The 22,320-nt window shown below is 35.9% G+C and overlaps 1 protein-coding gene across 1 annotated transcript; it reads right to left on the bottom strand.

The window, feature by feature from the left end:
- Positions 1 to 9,604: 9,604 nt before the first annotated feature.
- On the bottom strand, positions 9,605 to 13,800 carry LOC133873064 (auxin response factor 18-like). Its single transcript, XM_062310781.1, has 4 exons — positions 13,044 to 13,800; positions 11,755 to 12,932; positions 9,988 to 10,901; positions 9,605 to 9,900 (listed from the first exon to the last, which is right to left on the bottom strand). Exons 2-4 carry the CDS (start codon positions 12,877 to 12,879, stop codon positions 9,831 to 9,833), a joined length of 2,109 nt encoding a protein of 702 aa, XP_062166765.1. The 5' UTR covers positions 12,880 to 12,932; positions 13,044 to 13,800; the 3' UTR covers positions 9,605 to 9,830.
- Positions 13,801 to 22,320: the final 8,520 nt, after the last annotated feature.

Genomic DNA, 22,320 nt, shown 5'->3' with positions numbered 1-22,320 from the left:
TTAGTTCGTTTTTGCTAAATGACAAAAATTACTGCTCGCTCAAGCCCAATAAATTTTCAAACTCAATAACCAAAAATTCTAAACTAGTGGTCACATAACCAGTAAAAAATAAATACTTACCACTTGTCCTTAATAATCAATTAACATTTCCTTACTAGACATTTAAACTTAAAATTTTTATCAACCCACAACAAATTTTCTGAATTTAGTTGCTGCAAAGTGGTTTTACCTTTGATATGTTCAAAAGGTTTCCACTTTGTCAACAAATCTCTGTGTTGATTGTGTGATGATTATTTATGTGGTTTAATATGTTTATTTGCTACATAATTATAATTTGAATTGCTGCATTGTTGTGCATTTGTGAAAGGGGTTGGTTTCCGGTCCTTCCAAGTAAAACTTCCTAACCCTAGCATCATCTCATCATCCACCAAAAATCTCCTTAAATCTCTTTAACATAAAATCCACACACCCAACTACGAAAATATAACTTAATTAAACAGAAACAAATCACAAGATAATCAACGTTAATATATGGAAAGAAACGAGATTATTTAGGGCATAAGGTATACATCTCTTGAATGTAACGACCTCAACCTTTAAGAAAAATCTCTCTCTCTCTCTCTCTCTCTCTCTCTCTCTCTCTCTCTCTCTCTCTCTCTCTCTCTCTCTCTCTCTCTCTTTAAGGTAGATCTGAAACCTTCATTTCTCTTAGATCAATAGAATTAAGATCAATATAACAATGTTTCATCGGTTAAGATCAATACAACCGTTTCACAAGCTAACCCTTATCTTTATCTAAACTCTATTTTATTTATTTATACTTCATACTCGGTTGGAATTCTTCCCTGGATAGAAATGTTGAATTCTTTGTCATCCTCAATAGGGCTATGACACCATAAACATACACACTAAGATTTTGGTTTTCCCTCTCATGTTTTCAAGTAATTTTACATATACATTAAGTGTCTATTAAGTATCCATAAAAAAATGAAGTATCTTTTAAAATTATCATTGAGCATGTGATTGATCAAATGATAATTTTGATAGATACTTAATATACATGTAAAATTGCTACATATTTTCTAGTGATGAGAGTTGTTACCATAACATTTGTACATTGATGACAATTTATCTACAGCTTTGTTAAACACTATCTGTTGACTGGGCTCTTTTCTATTGTTGGCCTCTTTTATAATCCTATTCAGATTTTGAATCTTGAATACATCTTATTCTCATACTACTGTGATTTGGTTGTTGAAAGTCGAAGCATAAATTTCATGTAAAATGTTTACAAAGTCAAAGGGGGCCCAAGCCCAAATAGTTTCTAACTGCTATAAGCATTCAGGCCTCTTTTTGACTACAAATTTATTCATCATGATTCTCTATAATTCCTTTAAATATCCTTTTTTTTTTATTATTATTGGAATAAATATCCTATCTCATCATGATTCTCTATAATTCCTTTAAATATCCTTTTTTTTTATTGGAATAAATATCCTATCTTTAAATCTTCAATATAATCTAAAAACTTTATAATATGTTAATATTTATCTTCTCAGTATTTATTATATTTTAAAATTTTAATATTGGTAAATTTTAATTATTTAATTTAAAATGAATATGAAAAAAAAAATGGTTGAAAACAAGACGTTTGGGAAGAAAAAAAAAAAAAAACAGTGGGAGGAGAGGTGTCCCACCAGACACTGTCACTGTCTCTATCACTGACGTCTACGCGTCAGTGGCAGTCACACACATGAATGTCGGTCGTGATGATCGCGGTTGGCAGGGGGTTCGGGCCCACCGCACGGCCGTGGCATGCTGCCACGTCATTAGAATCTCTGTCTTTGTTTTGAGGTGACTCTTAGGTAAAAAAAAAAAAACACCGGACTTTGACGGGGACTAGAAGGAAAGAGAAATTTTACCCTGGTGGGCCCGTGCCCCTCTCTTTTTTTTATTTTTTTTCTTTTTTTTAACAGAAATTTTACCCCCAGCCCTGACATCTGGAAAATCGAAAGTGGCAATATTGACTTTTTAAGGGCACTGGTTTTTTCCTCAGAATTGGGCAGCAAAGGCGACAAATAAATTGATGGATGGGCCCGCACAGTTTGTCCCGCCTGCCTGAAACGGGCTGTCGTCATTCTTTCAATAATTTCAACAATTTGTTTGCAATCAAAATCTTGACTACTATTATTTGTTTGATTTTATTTTATTTCAATAATTTGTTTGTAATCAAAATCTTAACCACTAATGCTCCGTTTGTTTCGATGTAAAATAGTTTTCGTCGTAAAATGGTTTCAAGGAAGTCATTTTTCAAGAAACCATTTTCCGTCGAAAGCATTTTTCGGTGTTTGGCGCATACGGAAAATCACAAATATTTTTTTATATTTTTATTCAATCATTTTAACTTATAAAAATCAATTTTTATTTACAACATAAAAATATTAATGTAAAATAATATAAAAATCATCGATGACGAGATTCGGTCACTGACCGACTAGATTCTTACTATTTTCACCTGATTCCGACTAATATAACTAGAATTCAAGATAAAGGCCGGAATTCGGACAGTTTCGTCGGAATCCTATTCCAGATTCCGACGAAACTGTTCGGATTCCTGCCATCTGGCCGGATCTGGCCAGATCCGTCCGGCCAGCCGGCCATTCTGGCCAGGGCCAGCCGAGATCCGACATCCCTGGCCAGGGCCGGCTGGGATCCGGCCTCCCTGGCCAGGGCCGGCCGGAATTCGGCTCTCTGGCCAGATCCGGCCAAATGGCCGAAATCCGACCGGTCTGGCCAGATCCGGCCAGATGGCCGGATTCCGGTCAGATTGGTTGCCGAAATCTGGCTAACCGGATTCCGGCGAAGGTGGCCGGATTCCGTCGCCAGATTCCGACGACATTAACGGATGTTGAATTCCGATACCGGCTATATTTCGATGGTGGTCGGCTGCTTGAACGTGAAGGTCGACTGTGCCGTTTAAAATAGATCGACTGCGTCTGGCGTCTTCGGAAAATGATTTACGCTTTTAAAAAGCGTAAATCATTTTCCAAAATTTACTAAGCATTTTTGGTCAAACAGAAATTATTTTCCGGTTGACTATTATTTTCGCCCCTACCAAACACCGGAAAATGCCGAAACAAACGGAGCATAAATTTCTTTGATTTTATTTTAAGTATGTGCTAAGGTAAATGATATTTGTACACATTTTTTTTTTTGTACACATTTTATACATATTTTTATATTTAATGTAAAATTATGTACGTGAAATTCATCTCACATGCATAAAATTCACACAAATAACATATTTCGTGTGCAAATAAATACGATAAGAGTCATTAGGTAAGTGGGCCCACATAAGTTTTGATTTATTTCTTTCTGTACAAGTATTGATTTTTGTTACGTCCAATCTAAGAAAGATATAAAAATTATCATACACAAAATAAATAATTTATTCATCTTGGAAGTTGATTGATAAATTTATTAGAATTTTTGTACAATAGAGTTTAAGTCGTACAATCAATGAATTTCACCTACTTTTTTTTAATATATTTTAATTAATTGAATATCAACAATTTGTACGAGATTTATAAAATTGACCTTTGTCATATAATCCGAGCGTTTGCTATAACTTTCTCATAAGTTGACGTAACAATTAAATTTTATTGTTTAGTGGCATACATATATGGACGAAGCCAGACATTTTAATCAAAAGGGGCCAAATAAATTTTTTTCTTAAGTAGGGGTTAAAGTATGAATATATATATATATATATAGGCAAATTTTAAATAAATTAAACATAACCCAATTTTGATATTTTTATTATTCCCTTTAAATTAAAAATTAATAAGCAAAATTAAAAAGAGTTTTTTGGAAAAAAAAAAAAAAAAAAAAAAAAAAAAAGTAAAGAAAACCGCTATCTAAAGATTCAGAAAATGAAATATATATATATATATATATATATAAAAAGAAAAAGATCTCAGTTTCTGTAGTAAAATTGAGAAATTTGAGTTAGATGAATTGTGTGTTTCTCGACGTTTTCGTAAGATTTTACTTGAATGACATGGATCTTAAAACTAATATTTTCTTGCTCATTTTGTTAGAACAATCCACTCTAACTAACACAATAGCCCACTAACTGTTATATAAAACACACTATATTATTCTATACAAAACACATTATGCTAAACGCAACACAACACAACAAATGAAATACATATCTTCTAGACTTTTCTAATGCCATCTAGTTATATTGAAATGAATCTCTATTTCACATTATCTTTGGCCACACATCCTTAGAAAATTGAACTTTATCAGGCGTGCGACTCTTCGAATCCACATCTGTCTTTTTCCAAAACACTGATTTACTAAATCATTTTTATTTACTTTGAACAAAATCTCTACAACTTCGTAAAATTTCTTCCATTGTTACCATTCTCAAACATGCATGTCTGTTGCTACCCGCGAAATATTAAAAGAAATTTTTTTGACAATAAAGCTATCGTTCCAAATGAGATGAAACTAGTTGAAGAGATGATAAAAAGGAAGTAGGGGTGTAAATCCAGACTGGATATATCCGGCCGGGAAACTGGCTCCGGGAAACCGGGAAATCCGGTTGGAATCCGGGTACCCGGAGCCGGAGCTAGGTATTTATTTCAAAAAAACCCGGTTATACCCGAGTACCCGGCTCCGGGTAGGTTAATTAATTAAAAAAAAAAAATACCCCTTGCCCTTCGTCATTCCCCTGTTGACTGGAGGAGCATTTCGTCATTCCTAAAACTACATGCATAGGAAGAGGGGGAGGACTGGAGGAGCATTTCGTCATTCCCCTGTTGATTGTTGCCCTAGGCTATCATCAAATCAAAACCCTTCAATTGCTCACTGCCGCCGCTCCATTTCACTTCACCTTCAGACAGAAATTTCAAATCATCTCATCTCATCTCTTTCTCCATTTCATTCTCCATCACGGCATCACTGATTCTGAATCAGTGAATCACCGCATCACGTTGTTCAGCCGCAGACGAAGTCATCACCGACCAGAAAGTCGTGGTCTGGTCATCAAACCGGACCCAATTGATGGTACCCCTCTGCCCGCACTACCATCACCAGCACCGACACAGTCGGTGATAGCAAGGCCGTTGGGGAAGATCCAGACCAAAACCATCAATACCCAGATGGCCCAGACCCTGATTTCTTCGATTTTCGCCACAATTTCCTCGTTTGAAGCTTCGTATTTTCAGTTACAGGCTGCCCACGTTCCGTTTGTTGAGGAAAGTGTGAAGGAGGCGGATAGAGCTTTGGTCTCACATCTTCAAAGGTTGTCCGAGTTCAAGCAATTCTATTACAGCATTCAGTTTCAAAAAATTGGGCAAATTTTTTTTTTTTTTTTTTAAATATACAACCCGGACCGGATACCCGGTTTTACCCGAGTATCCGGGTAAAACCGGGTACCCGGACACCCCGGATACCCGGGTCCGGGCCCGGGTGTTTAAATCCTAAAACCCGGGGACCCGGAGCCGGTTCCCGGGTTTTACCCAATACCCGGAAACCCGCTCCGGATTTACACCCCTAAAAGGAAGGGACCAAGAATTGAGCCACAAAAATTTCTTACTATGGGCCAATAGGTCAAAAAAAAAAAAAAAAAAACCTTAATTTTTTATTTTTATTTTACCTTAATATTTTTTTTCTCCAAGTTGTAGTAAAAATTGTATTATCTGTAATAGTACTCTAACAATTTTACAAGTAGTAATAATGGAATCAAACAGTCATTTTTTTTTTTTCTCTAATATTAGAAGAAGAAAAAAAATACAAATGTAATTAAATTTTAAACCTCACCTTAAACATATGATCAGTGATGAGACCAACGACTGATAACTTATTTATAGAGCACGAAAGAAGAATGGAAATTCTTTTTGTGAGTGGCAGCCAGTGCTTGTGCTATAATTTAGAGGGAGAAGGCATGGGAATATATAATATATAAAGAAAGAAAGGACTTTCTGACAATGTAAATTTAGCCGCAGTAATGACCAAATATTTAATGCACATCATTTGTTATCTGTTTCTATCTTATACTAAGCCTGGAATTTTTATTTTTATTTTTATTTTTTTAAAAAAAAAAAATTCTTAGAAGTTTCCAAATAAACATTTGACTAACAAGTTCAAGAAAAGTAAGGAAATTGTTTCATTATTGGCTTCCTTTTGGACAAATTTTTTTAAATAGTGTTTTTTGTTTTTTTGCTTGTGATAAATGTTTTAAATCGTATGTTAATACTTTTATTTTTTTTATTAAAACGTAAAAAATTATCCTAAAAAGTATTGTCAAACCAACATATTGTTGTCTGCTTTTTATCGAAAGTATAAGGTGAAACAAAAGGATTTGGATGAGGTGAAGTAAAACAAAACAAAAATAATAATAATAATAGATGTGCTGTAATTTTTTCAACATTCCATATTTAATCATAACTTCTTCTTTTTCTTTTTTTTCTTTTTTTTTTTTTTATATACGAAAGATAAAGAGAAAGTAAAGTTAAATCTCAGACCTTTGAAAAAAATAAAGCACATATACTATAGTTTCTTTACGGTACTCAAGTCAAATCAAAAAAAAAAAAAAAAAGAAGCTATGAATTGAAGTAGAAGTGTATCTTCTGTTTTCAAATAAAATGATATAAATTTTTACAACTAGCACAACCTAATTTCTAAATATATTTTGTATCTATTGAACATGTGAGAATTATAAAATATTTATTTTTCGTTTATTAAATTAAAAAAAAAAAAACAACTCTTGGCATCGAATTTGTAAGCAATTGATGTAAACCACAAAATTAGTTTTAATTAAACAAAAAGGAAGACGAAGTGTTGGAAATTTGTGGGGTTTCTTCAAGTTTCACATGATTCCAGTGCGGTGGTAAGACCAATGCTAAAATAAGCAATGCTATCATTCAATGTGGATGAGGTACCTGTCCCATGTACCGTGCCCCTTTTTCCGTGACTTGGATCTCTCAAACAGCAACCTTTTAACCTTTTTTTTTTTTTTTTTTTTTTTTTTTTTTTTTTTTTTTTTTTTTTCCATTTTCTTGACGTTATTCTCAAGCAAAGTTAAACCCCCCTACACACAGAATGGTGCCCTATTTTAATCTTCTTCTTCTCATGGGTAGAAACCATGCCATATTTGGTGGAAACTGGGTACTGAAAACCAAGCAAACCAACATAAAACAATGCTTTGGGAAAGCTTTCTGTCTCTCTCTCTCTCTCTCTCTCTCTCTCTACTTATTTGATTTGACCATTGGTTTTTTTGACCACTTTTTGTTTCCCCCTAATTGTATTGGGCTCTCAAAATTGAACCCTCTCTTGCCAAAATTGAAGAAAGCAAGGCCAGATTCTCTATTGATTGGCAACTTTGAATTCATTTTTATTGGTTTCTTCTTCTTTTTTCTTAGTCGTCTTAACGCAAGTGAGTATGTTCCTCATCTTAATTATTTGTTGAAATTCACCCCACGTTACTGACCTAATGCTTGGGCGTTGAACAGCTCAAGTACTCGGCGTAGGAAACTTTTTATTTCAAATGAAATGGATACTATCTATTTTATGGTCAGAATTTAAAATTGATGCATCTAATAATACGATGTATATAAAGTCAATATTAACACGTCTTTAAAAAAATTAAATCATGTAAAATCATACGCACCATTAGATGCATCAACTTTAAATCCTGATATTTCATTTGAAATGATAATATTCATTTCATTTAATAAAATAGAGAGAATTCTAATCCGAAGAACAATAAAAAAGATGTTGAAATTCAGCCCTAAACAGGTGAAATTGTAAAGAGAGAGGGGGGGGGGGGGGGGGGGGGGTTCAAAGCAAAATGATGTTGGTGCAAGTACCCATTAATTAAAAAAAAAGAGAAACAAACCGGCAAAAGAGAAGGCGCCGTCGATCAAACGGTTTTTGCAAATTCACACGATCCAACTCAGGATCCGGTCATCAAAGGATGCTTGTGTTTCGGGCTGTGTTTTCTGTCGGTGATAAATGAATTTGAAGCGAAGGGTTTTTAATTAGTTTTTACTGTTTACTTGTGTACGAGACCCATGAGTTTTTCCGCATGGTGGTTGTTAATCATAGATAAAAATCAATTAAACCAGATTTTGTTAGGTAAAAACTATCTTAAATTACGCAACTTGTGCACGCACACATCAATTAATAATAATATATATTCGATATCCCGGTAAAAAAAAAAAAAAAAAAAATCAGAGCCGTTGAAACGCGAGAGGGAAGTGGGTCCGACCCGACAGTCGGGTTGGGTTTGTGTTAGTCAAAGCTCAAAACGACGAGGTTGTTCAAATCACGGAAAACAAACAAACAGCCCGGTCATCGAAACGCCGCAACACATGCAAAACTCTCTCTGGCTGACGTTGCCCGCACGTGAACCAATAATTACCCCCCCACCCCCACCCCTCTCTCTTCATTTCATTTGACCCACCACCGAACCCTACCATGTGGGGCCCCACTTGCTCTCACGTGCGGCAGATTAATAATAATCCTCATCATGTGTTCCGCTTGCCAGCTCAGCTCTCCTAGCCTCCTCCTCTTCCTCATCCCTGCCGTTTGTTTTTGGTTTTCCTTCTCAAAATTATTTGACTTTTTGCGTGTTAACAAATAACGACACGAACAACTTTTGTTTTACAATCCCAATGACGGATTAGTCTATTGATTTGATTAATCAGTAATCCCCACACTTGCGGCATCAGGATGGGACAGGGATTAGTTTTGGGGTTAATTATCCATGTGGAGGCCATGGCCATCGTCTGACTTGTGCCTTTTTTAAAACATTTTCTGTAATTTTCGTTTTTTTTTTCTTTCCTACTATTGTCTTACACGCGTCACGCTTTCATTAGCTGCGATGCTGATCCATGATCTCTGAGAATCTGTTGCCTGTGTTAAACAGCTGATACCTTAACAAACATAGAGAGATTAAGTCAACTCGACCCATGTTTTATGAATTGATTAGACGTTTAACCAACTATTTTTTTTTTTTTCGAGATTTTATATTTTTGGTCATGCACGGCACGAATTATTCTAAGACTGACAATTTGGCATCCATCTCTTCCAAGGGAGAAAAAAAATAATTGTGGGTGAAGAAACTTGCTTCCCTCTCGCGATGACTTCTGTGAAAATGTTTGAAAACGTACCTAAGCAGAAAATGTCGTCTTCCCCCCTACCAACACTCCAGAGGAAAAGAAAAAAGAAGACAAACTAGAGGCAAGAAATAACACACGTTTCCGAGTCACATTTTTTTTTTTGTTCGTTTTATTTGCCAAATTCTAAGCACTGTTACTGGTGCAAGTCTCTGTAATCTAGCAGAAGTAATGCCTTTTTCCCATGTCACTGCTTTGTTAGTGTTAGTAGACTTTTTGAATACATACATTCTCAAAACATAGTTTTGTTCGGCAAATTCTCAAAAGACTTGCAGATAGACAATCTCCTACACAGCACTGGTGACTGTAGGATTTGTGTGCCAAAAAGGAAAAAAAAAAAAAAAAAAAAAAAAAAAAAAAAAAAAAAAAAAAAAAAAAAAAAGAGAAAAAGGGGGGAAAGAAAGAGACAAATCTAAAGAAACAACAATATCAACAAAAATTTCGAATGAACTATGGCACTGAAAGAGAGTCTCGAAATCCAAAGACTTCTTTGAAAAATGGAAGAAAGCTTGAAAGTCCAAAAAATGGATGAGAATGGTTCCTCGATCCCACAACTTCAAGAAGGGTAAAATGTCAGCACAAGAACAAAGGATTTGATCAACCAGCTGTACAATTGAAATGAAGGTTTTATTGCGTTCTCTACATTCCTACATTGTCGCTGCTTGAATCCATTAGAATCGTCAACCTCCTCGCTGTTTTCATGAAGTCACTGCAGCAAGAAACAGAGGTTGATCATATAAGAAATGTCTTGGTAACAGAACGAGCTAATGCAAGATTAAAGGCAAACGACTCCCACCTGAATGGTTCATCTCCTACATGTTTCACTGCCCCTTTAACATCCCGGTAAAGCACATGGCTTAAGGTCTCGGAATTTTCTATGCCAAACATGTTGGCCAGTTTTCGGTGCAAGTCCTCATAAGACCCAAGTAATGAAAGGTCAAGACTACGACCCACATCCTCTGATTCCATGAAGACTTTACAAAGACCAGTGTCCAAATTCGGCTCAGTTTCTTGGCGATTATCCTTATACCAATGGAATCCTTCACAGGATGTGCGCTCAGGTATGCCGTGTTGATGAAGTGCAGAACCAGAACCATCAGAGAAATTTGTCACTTTATCGCCATTCCCATCTGATGAACTATTTCCAGTACCAACTGGTGAGACTGTGTCGGCGGAGCAGCTCAAAGAGATCTGCTGCTCTGTAAGTATTGGTTGACCAAAAAGTAAAAACTGTGGTGTCTTGACATCATCAGGTTTCTTTGAAGTCTGTGTAGAACGTGACATGGTTAGCAGGCAAGAAACATTCTCACTCATGCTAGGTTTCTGAAACATTGGGTTATTTGGGGCTCTAGTGGGTGTAGCAGCATGATCAAGGGGCGGGAAACCAGCCGCAAACAAACCTGACTGCAGCTTATTGAGGTGGAGATCTGATAAGGATAGACCATAATGAGCATGCCTGGCTCCCTGCATGCCAGCAGGAGTATTGTTGGGTAGACAACCAAAGGGGCTGCTGGGCCCAAGGAGGTTGCCGGAAAATGTCGGCATTGGAAGTTGGCCTTCAAAGGGGAAATCTGGGTGTTGTGGCACTCTCAACTTCTTCCGCGGTGGTGAGAAGGGTAGATGGATGGCGGGCATGTTTGATACCAATTCCACCAGCCATGGGCTCACACGTTTCACATTTTGAAGTAAATCTGGCTCATCCCATGCAACCTACAACATATGACTTAAGCAAATAAGAATTGATTTGAGGAAAATAAAACTGAATTGGACATTTTTTTTTTGTTCTGTCAAAGAACAAACGCACACAAATTGAAAAATTAAATAACTATGATTCTTTTAAATAGTTTCACAAATCAACATAACCAGAATGGTTCAATCTAGCATAACTACCAGAATAAAGAGTTGAAACAGAAAATTAAACTGGATTTTGTACCATTGTTTTAAGATAAATTATGTTCTCAAGCCATTGCCATCTCCATCAAAATTTTATGGGGAGATGTATCTCAACTGTATAAATAACAGAGAGACTCCTCCGTTACTAATTTCGGCCGTGATCAACAATCTTGAGCATTTCTATATCCAAATTCATTTGATTCTCAATACGTATTTGTAAAGGTGCTAGCAATCTTCCTTTCTTCACAGCAACACGCATAATTCGCATTTAGGAAACTCGGTATGGCGACATGATACTAATGTCTTGCAAGTTCCCGAACAGAAGAAGAGGCAACAAAATGAAATTACACCCCAAACACCTAGGCATAATAGTCATCCCAAACTAATATGGTCAGACAAACAGATTCGAGTTAAACAGAGGAACCACACAGTAAAGCGAACAGAATATCAAGGAAGAGCAGAGGCAAATTGATTATTAGTGAAGATGGACTCTATACCAATAGTTGAGGACAACACCAGCTTCAATTTTCAATCTTGTACGTAGATTTGATATTGGGAAACAAAATTTGTGGTAATGACGGACATGAGGAAATTCATTTTTTTTTTGGCATACAACAACAATAATATGAAAGAAGAAAACAAACACTAGTCTCTGAGTGATCATAATTACCTGGAGAAGCCTCCAAGGTGAATCAGGCCAGCGGAGGGGATCAGCAACCTGAACAGAAGAAATGGTTCCCATGAACCAACTGATCCGTGAAGAATCTTCAGTTTCAAAAGCCATCTTGAACCTCATTCCCGAGCACCAGCGGATCTGCAATGCTGCTTTCACCAAGGAAGCCTTCACGCAGAACTCTGGCGTACTCGCCCGAGGATAGTAAACAACCTCAAATGGCTTCCCACCAGCAGCAAGCGTCGCAGCTTCGAGAACAGATTCAGCCATCACTTTCCCCCTACCCATCACGCTCCCATTGGAGCTCGAACCGTTACCATTAGCGTTAGCATTCCTCATTAGTTTACTCTCATCGTCCCTCAAGAATGCCGAAAACCCTCCATACGGCACTGCGCAATTCCCGCCTGCCGGATTCCACCCCGACGCCATCTCCGGTCCACCGCCAATTCCCCTCTTGGCCCGCCGAATCCCGACACAAAGATCCCCATTCTCCGCCCTCAAGAACACAATCGAGTCCCCGGCCACGAGCTTTTTATGGTTCACAAAAGTACTCCACCCCGTCGTCAACAGATGCCGCCGAGGCGTCCCCCTGTAAATGTGCCTGAACTTCCACGTCTCGCCATGAACATCCTTAGCCAGAATGGTCTGCACAGGGGGATCCGCCGAGTAATCCAACCGCGGAAAGATCGTCTCGGCGCAGTACCTCGGAACGGAGAAACCCCCGCCATTGTTGGCGTCCGATTGGGTCAGCGTCTTCGCAAACGACGCCGGTTTCTCTTGCGGTTCTGACCCATTAATCCCTCCGACTCCATCGTCTTCGTAGTCCGGCTCATTGGCATTCACCGGGACCAGCCTAATCTTGGCGAAGACCTCGTCGGTCTCAGGATCAGCCATGTATTTGACGGCACAAACTCTGCAGAGTATGTACGGAGAAACCCTCGGGCAGCTCCGGAAATCGACGGGCCCGCAGGAATGCTCGGCGTGGCCCTGAAGGAAGTAGAAGACCTTGGCGTTCACCGAAGGCATTTGCACCATTCCACCCGCGCAAGCATGCCATAGCTGAGGATCCAAGCACTTGTCCACCTCCTTGGCTTTCTCTTTCGCATCCATAAACGTAATCATTTCAATTCCACAGAGCTAATTCTTTTCAGCGCGTAAAAACACCCCAGTAAACTCTGTAACAACGTAAACCCACCAAAATTAGTTAAATTAATCATGAATTCGGAAACCCAAAAGGCAAAAAGAAACTTTAATCATTAAAGTGTTAAATTGGGTAAATGATTTACCTTACAAACAATAATATGATCAAATTTGGAATCTGTGTGTGCCACTTGGCTACAGAGCCTACAGCGAATCACATAAAAAAGTCTCAGAATCTCCTCTCAGTAAAACCCCCTAAGATGCGTACCAACGACTCGAACACAAAATCCGTCACTCAAAGCCGTAATCCCACGAAATCTCAACATTGCCGAAGCTTCATTTCCCTGAATTCAGCGCATAATCACATAGCAGCTTTACACAAATTGAAACCCTCCCCACTGTTGCTTCCTCAACCAGTCAAAAAAACCTATCGTCCCGACTCGAAGACCAACCAATTCACCAAGTCTCAGAGCAGACAATCGCACACAATCTTTGTTTCAACCTTCCAAAAACGCAAGATCTGCCCCATCCCCCCCCACACACAGTCGCTCTTCTCTTACACACTCTCCGATCAAAAAGAAAACCAAACCAAAAAATCCGTAACCACCTTCACAAAAATCTCCCCAGCGACAACTCCTCCTACCTCTCCGGAAAACTTCGCAACAAATCCTCCAACCACAAAAACCCAAGAAAAAAAACAGAAAAAAAAAAAAAAGAAAAAAGAAACACAAATACACTTCCAAAATTTTGCTGTTCCTCAGAGAGAGAGAGAGATTGAATTAAGGACTCTATGGCCGACACAGTCGCAGACAAAAAGCCGTAGAGAGCAGAACCTTTTGGATCATGCAAGAAATCCAAAAGTGCACGCACAGAAAATAACAGAAACAAAGGTTGTTTCAAGCTTTAAGAAATATCAAGTAGTGGTCGAAGTAATAGTGGGACTGTTTCTTTATTAATTTTTTTTTTTTGTTTATGTTTTTATTTTTTATTTTTTATTTTTTTTACCTGATTCTTAGATTTCTTACCTTTTTCTTCGGATCTGAAGAAACTGCGTGTGTATCTTCAGAAGCCAGCAAAACAACAAAGATCTTTAAAGGAAGCTATCCATTTTCCCACTTATTTATTTATTTTTTTTCTGCAATATTTTATTACTTCCCAATAAATAATTCTTCATTTATTCCGTTCCGATTAATCTAACAGATCAATTTTGTTCTCATTTCCGTTTCATTATTTTAATTATTATTGATTTCTGTTCTCTGAGATATTCAAAGTCTCGCGAGTTTTTGAGTGTGGGAAGTGGCAAGTGTTTCTGTCTGCTCTTAAAGCAACGCAGTCGTTAACCCTAGTTAAGGGCACGGCGTTTTGAGTCAACTAGGGTTAGTGTCGGATTTTCAACTGGTTGCTTCCATTTGCGGGGGGAAGAGATTGCTTCTTCACTTCACTCCCCTTTGAGGCGAGTGAAGGCACGCTTCGTGTCAAGTGGGGTGAGATTTTATGGGGTCGTTGATTCTCCCGTAACAAATCCAAATTGCAAGTTCTTAGGAGAAAAACTGAAAAAGAAACTAAATTGTCAAATTGCATGTAATCCAAGGATAGCAGTTAATTTTATTTTTTTTTTAGAGGTTTTTTTCATTGAATATGTGTGTAATTTTGTGCACGACATAGACACGTGTGAATTCATTATTGAAAATGTCGGATATATATGTGGGTCTTATATATTCAATGATGAATTTTTTTTTTTTTAAGAAAAAAAATTATGAACAAATGATGTGTAGGAGAATGACACCAAAGTCATCTCAATTTTTTTTTTTTTTTTTTTTTTTTTTTTTTTTTTATAATAATACGTTGGTCATAATATTATACTGTACTCATACACAAATGAACTATGAGTACTTGATTGGAAGATATCCTTAAAGGAAACCTCAGCAACGCCGAAGGCTCAATTTGCCACTAAATTAGCGATACTTGTCTTATCCAAACATCTAATTAAGCCAAGACTACGTTTATAAAAGGTCGGCCAAAGACAAAGCTCATCTATGTTCTCATGCTTCAATTTAATCTTCATCTATTTCTTTTATCATCTCATGTATGCCTTTACTAACTTACATATCGAAGGTGGTGCCACCACCCCCTTCCCTATTTACAGCACACCATTTTGACATTCGGCTGTCTTGTAGGGTTCTTAGATTCGAAAATTAGACGTGAGTACTCATTGTTAATTTTATGCATTAACAAGTACTTAAAATAACAACTAATTAAATGAAATGATAAAATATCGTCATAATAGGTAACAATACAAATTTAAAAGAACTAAGATTGAATTAATCATAAAATTTAATTAGTTCAACAAAATATTGATTAATGTTGTCTTTAAAAAAAAAAATTAATTGTTCAGACAGTTTTCGATTAGTGTGTAATTGCTCTTGCAAGATAGGAAAGAAATCAGGCAAAAGAGTTTGTCGGGATATGCCAACGGGACATAACTCTGATATCTAAGTCAATTATCGTTTAAAGACGGATAATAAAGAGAACATGAGAAAATGACCAGACTTAGATAATTTTGCCAAAAGTCCTCTTATCTTAGTTGAATGTCGTTTTATATAGATGCTAATGTTTTATCGAGACATTGAATGAGGCACTTGAGAGCATATTCTTGTACCCCCCAAATTCAAATATTGAGGATAAGGTGCATGTGCAACTAATCGCTATGTGACAATAAAGCCAACAAATTTGGTAACCCTGAGCCAAGAGATAAGTTGTGCGATTTCAGTATGACTCAAATTGATATGACATCTGCACCGCCTAAGTCAAAGAGTTTAAAGTATGATATGTAGACGACTTTGACCTTTGGGCGTTCCGAGCCACTGACAGCATCCCCAATATTGCGTTGACACATACATATTATTGGGCAATCAGGACTTAAGCAATCGGAGTGAAGTATGGTCCCGATTGGCTCTTGGATGTAGCACTCAATAGTGGGCTTTGATCGGTTGTAGAAATAACGAGTTGTGCCTTAGTGACTAGCCAATCCCCAACATTAATGAGCTCTGATATCATGTGTGCCAGTTTATCATAAATTTGTTCTAAAGTGAGAAGGATGTATTTAATCATATATATATATATATATATATATATATATATATATATATATATATATATATATATATATATATATAGTTTTGTTTTGTTATTATAGAGTTATGGTAAAATAAAAATGAAGAACATAAAAACACAAATTTATAGAATAATGTAGCGAGATTGTGTGTTAAGCATCTTGACAAAAAAAGAAAAAAAGAAAAACAGTTAACTTATTAGAATAAAAATATTGGGTTATGGTATATTTTATTGTAAACAAAAATATAAATTCATGTAATTATTGAATTATAAATCGATCACACTTAATACAAAAAATCGATCTTTGTGATATGACCACATCTTTATCAATATATATATAACCACATCAATATAATTAAAGCAATATATTAGTAAAGTTCAGAATATATATTCATCTTTATATGTCTAATATTTAATAAAATGAGAGTAATTCTATTTAATATATTATTGTAAACGTGACTATAAAAATTATTGTCAAAAATAGCATTAATCATAAAATTATTGTCAAAAATGTATTTTTTATTATGAATTTTTATTGTTCTAACTCACAGTTAGAGGCTTAAAAAAAAAAAAAAAAAAAAAAATCAAAGTTAAGAGTTTAAAGGAAATTCAATGTCTATTTAGTAGAACCATTTGACTGAATATAAATAAAGTGATTGCCCTTAAAATCCAACAGTAACAAATTAGACAACGGGGGATAGGCGCGTGGGGATTGTTTCAATTTGTTTTGGCTTTGTATTATTTAAATGCAGCGAGTGAGGGTTGAAACTGACTGTTGCTTTTCCACGCAACCTTCCTAGAGGGTAGAGAGAGAAGACACCCGGCACGCTCTCCCCCCTAGAGCGTGTACTCGTCTGCCCCACAAAAGTGCCACTGGCAATTAGTTCAGAGGAAGTTAGAAAATGGGCCCTCCCAACAGAATTTCCCACTTGTGGTGGCCGGTGAATTCCTACAGTTTTACACTCTTTTCATACCCCCATCCAAACTTCTACTTTTCCCATTTATTATAACACTATAAAACACAAAACAAGCTACACTTTGGACCGGTCCCTATTTGAAACTCAAATTCCGGTTCATCCAATTTTTTCTTTTTTCCTTTTTTTTTTTTTTTTCTTTTTTTTACTACATTAAAAATACCGTTAAATTATAAGGAGCTGGATCCTCCTCTCTAGTTCTTCCACGGCATTCCAAAAAATATTTTTTGTCTATGTAATTTACTTTACGTTTTAATTAAATATTATTATAGAAAAGTTTAAAATTCACAATAATTAAATAATTAAATTCATTATTTTTCTATCATCCTAATTAAACAATGATTTAACGCTTTGGATGGAAGGATTTGCCAGGGTTAAAGCTTTGAAAGTACTACAAACCTTGGCCAAGTTAACTTGGTCTGCGGATCACTTGCCAAGTTGATGAGAAATGAAAGTATTTGAAGCAAAGCTTTGTTTGGTTGGTGGGGGTTTTTCGGCCGAAATTGTAGTTAAGGCCGGAGAAGCTGAAGCAATTAATATAGTACTACTGTATACACATACTTTGGCTCAAAACAAGCCGATCGATCGATGACGCTTGAAAATAGCGTCATGAGCTTTGAATGAACTTGTTTACAGAGAAATGAAATGGGCATGTCTTGTAGGTTACATTAGGTGAGGTTAGGTTAGGTTAATAGGTTGGGTTGGGTACCGAGCATGCATGCAGCATCGATCCCACTTCATTTACTTGGAAAACTACCTTGATCTGAACAGTAGTTATGGTGTCTAAACAACATGTCAGGGCATGGCCGGCCGGATCGATCGAATCCTGGTCAGAACTGTTTCGATCGGAATTAATTAGTCAGTAAATTCATTTTCATGTTTACCAAATGGTGAAAACCTGCAACCAATAAGCCTAGCTAGCTACGGTCCTTCATTGTTGTCTGCATGGAGGGACAGAACAGTGGCACAAATACCCAAGTTTACATACATATGTGTATATATATATGTCCCATCTTAACCTCGTGCCGTTTCGTCATGGTCCCGGCCATGTTTTGTCCTGCCACATTAACTCGTTTCTCCTCCAACTGTTCACCTCGATCCTTTGCCGCCCCGGAGTACTACATTTTCCAGTCCGACCAGTAACCCTTTGATTTACATATAAGGATTGACGGTTAGCCATTCGGACAAATAATATGAAAGTTTTGATGTAAAATTCTTCTGTTCAAATAAATGTTAAATATTTCCCCGACTATCAATTTATTCAAAAAAGGCGAGTCCTAACTATACGAGGTCATTAGTAATTCGGACAGTTGATTATTGTAAATTCTAATCCCTAATTATCCTCTCTAAGCCCTACCCGTACACGACTTGGCCGGCAGGAACCATTACCAAACCTAGACAAGCGCACTATTATTGTCCCTTATTGGTTGGTTATTATGATGAAGGTTCGTAATCATGCATATATGTTCATTAGGAATTAGAACTATTTTGGAGTTATATATGGTGAATTAGTGAATAATAATAGTTCTTATTATCCTATATATATATATATATATATATATATATATATATATATATATATATACAGCTTCCACTAGGTCACATTATTTAATGAGAAATATTGGTAGAATACATATATTGCCGTAGAAAGAGACATGTTAACCAACGACATAAGGTGCATAGAGACCCTACAGGCGATGGAAGTTGGAGCAACTAGCAAGCATCAACGACACCTTTCTTTCCCCAATGGAGTATCGTTATAATTGCTCCAAAACATGCACGACACACAGTTAACCCCACCAACAGAAAAAAGCATCATTGGAAAATACCAAAATTAATAAGCTACATTTTTTTTTAATTATTATTTGAATTTGCACCATTTGTATATACCATATATGTACATATATATCGACTAGAAAGACATGCCTCTCCTTCTTCGCTTAATTGTATTCAGCTTTTGAATTTGGATCATGATGATATATAGGTACTTATAAGATTATATAAGTCAATTTTAATCTAATTTATTTCATTAAACGGGTTCTAGCTACCCTTCAATCTTAACTCACTAATTTCGTGTTGAATTTATAAATTGTGTCAAAAATTACTAGCCGTTTTGTCACGTGTATGTTTCATGTTATGTCGGGATATGTATATAAGATTATATAAGTTAATTTTAACCCGATCCATTTAATTAAACGAGCACAAGTCTAACAAAAATTGGGACGTACATTTAACTATACACTATAAGTAATTCTTTATTCTCTTTGCCCGTATTTTGGTGTGCGTGAATGTAGTGAGGGTAAAACCATTAATTCAAAAAGTAATTGAATATTTAAATTTTAAAGGTAGTCAGGATGCAATTTATTAAGCCTTTCTAGATCTATGAAAAATCGTAAATTTACTTCCGTTAATGTGTTGGTCAATTGCTGTTAAATTAATGTGTAGGAATAAGAGGAATTTCCATGACCGCATCATTTAATATGTTTTAATTAATTGAAGACATCGTGCAGCCGCATTCTATGGTAAAAGATTTTTCCACCCACCATAATCTCACTCATAATTTTATGAGTGCATTTTTTCCGGTGTTAGGTTAAGGGTGTGTTTAAAATTGCGATTTCGTAAATAAAAAATAGTATTTTAAACTAAATTATAGAAAATAAATTATGCGTAATGGGCCAGTGTGCAGTCATATCAAGTGAGTTACTGTGTCACGTGTTGTCATAATTTTGCGGTTCTTAAAAAAAACGTATAAAACTGTTTTTTTCAAATAAAAGCCAAGGGAATGCTTTTTGGAAACGTGGATTTAAAGGTTAACTTGTGATTTTAAAGGCCAAACTACGATTTTGCCAAACAATTAATTGAGTTTTTAAAAATTATTTTTTTCAAATCGCACATTTTAAAATTGCTATTTTTAAATCGCGATTTTTGATATCATAAACTTAAACGGACTCTAAATGTGCGTTTTTAAATAAAATTATGAAAAGTATCTCGTTTAAGATATTTTTATATATAACATTTTTATAACCTAATATATAACATAACAAAATCAAATATATATTGCTTGTTAAAATAATTTAATCATTTTTCGTCTAACTTAACTTAACTTAACTGGTTGATTGGAATAGGGGAAGCAAATTGACACAAAAATTTTAAAATAATATTAAAGTTGTAATGAATTAAAATTTATGGAAGCAAGTGAGAGACGAAAAGGTATTAATTTAATTGAATGGGTATGGGCCAAAACCCCCGCTGTGCCCTCGCCCACTTTGGCAGCCGAATAAAAGCCCATTGAACCCAACCATTACTTCGGAACCAGACAAGCAACGGGACTATGGCTGTCGTCACGACCATTCTGTCAATTGCTCTTTTTGTCATGCAAGTGAATCCGTGTTCGGTTCAGCCCCTGCTCTCTCTACAGTGAACTTCAAATTTCTGCTTAAGCTGAGAGAGTAGATGTTTGCGTGGCGAAACCTGATTGGGTTAAGACTGGTACTGAACCAGAACGAACCGGCGAGGATCGGAACCTGGGAGGTTTGGAGAGATTATCCAACTGGCACACGTTAGGTTTGACAGCTACAAGACAACAACAGCAAGCAGTGCATGGGCTTTGCCCCTGGGAGGTTAAGTTACTGACACAAGAATCTCCACGCGTTCGATATCTGATGGCGCATGACGTCATGCGGTCCCATCATTGGGAGCATACACAGCGACACGTGGGCCTACTTAGATGGGCCACCACACCTTGGACTGATATCCCCCCAAATCTCTGTCCCTACGCTACCCTCCTGCTAGAATCCTTTTATTGTGTGTTGTCATGCCCACAGTCTGACTGGGCGTGGACCAACCTATGCTCAAACCGTACAGGCCCTTCTGCAGGGGTTGGTCCAGCCCCACTGCCCACGGAAATTCAAATGCCTGTGCCAAAGGATATGAGAAGAGCAGTGCTACGGATAGGAAAATTTCCGGATGAAATCCGGAAATTTTCCTTCTCCCTAATATTACCCATATGAGAATTCACCCGATTTAAGCAGGTAATGCGAATAATTCTATATGAAATTTTCAATTATCTAATTATTTATTTGAACAGATAAATTTTATATTAAATTTCTTGTATTATCTATTTAAATTACTAACGATCAGAAAAAATAATATTTTAAAATAAAATATACATCAATATTTTAAAGAAAACTTACATTCTTCTTGAATCGCTTCAAAATTTAGATTTGTGATAGATACTGCACTAGACACCAGCTAAAAATATATTTTCTAAGAAGACATGCGAGAAGCTGACCCTAAACTTCACCACTCAAAAAATAGATTTGAGAAGATGAGGGAGCGGGTTTCTTCTTCTCCCTTTTCATTTCTACTCGTCCCGTTTGACAATCACTTTTCATTCCCCTTTCCTTATTTTTACTTCTCACAAAAAATATTAACTTCAAAATATTTTAACTTTTTTTACTTTTTATATATCATATCAACAATTTTTTATTATTATTTAAATTAAAAAAAAATTATTACAATACAATTTTTCTTTTAAACTTTTTTATATAATATTTTTTTTTACTTTATATCAACTCAATCACATTTTACTATCATACATTAAAAAAAAAAAAAAAAAAAAAAAAAAAAAAAAAAAAAAAAACCCTCAAAAGACGGAAAGGAGTTGCTAAAGGGGCCAACATTTCTCGTGCGACCATGGGAAAGACATCATAGTCATTTCAAGTATGATCTTGTCGGAAATGTTGCTTTCATATTCTGAACCGTTGTCGCCAAAAAATAGGAAAAAATTCTGAATCCTAGCGAGTTTAAACACGTAATGCAGTAATTATCTGAAACGTTTAAGATTGGTCATAACAATTTTAATACAAATAATAATAAACAAATTTGAAAATAATGCGGTTCATAGTGATCGATGGGACAAATTGAAGGGGTTCAACTCTTAGATGTTAAAATAAATGTATAAGTATTAAGTTTGATCCATATTTTTTATTTTAATTAAATATTTTACGTGTTTGATTTTACCTGTTAAAAATAAATTTGAGCATACTCGTGAGAAGGGTGCTAAAATATGATTAAATGACTAAATTTATCTTTTTTTTTTTTATTAGTTTAAAATCATGTTAAATGGTTCTTAGGATATTGAATGGCCTAAAAATTGACATGTCATTCCAAAAAAAAAAGATTGCATTTCTTTTTCACTATTGTTTCACATTGCCACCCACGGCTGCCTCTCCATTTACTCGTCTGTTATCTTTCTAACTATGGAGACATTCTATTTCCTTGTGTCCTTACTCCTATTAATTCATAATTACATTTCTCTTCTCCCTTCTCGCCT

This window comes from Alnus glutinosa, chromosome 7, assembly GCF_958979055.1.
Source record: "Alnus glutinosa chromosome 7, dhAlnGlut1.1, whole genome shotgun sequence".
In the NCBI taxonomy this organism is placed as follows: domain Eukaryota; kingdom Viridiplantae; phylum Streptophyta; class Magnoliopsida; order Fagales; family Betulaceae; genus Alnus; species Alnus glutinosa.
The sequence above is the reverse complement of the archived record's forward strand: the minus strand, read 5'-3'. Positions and strand labels throughout refer to the sequence as shown.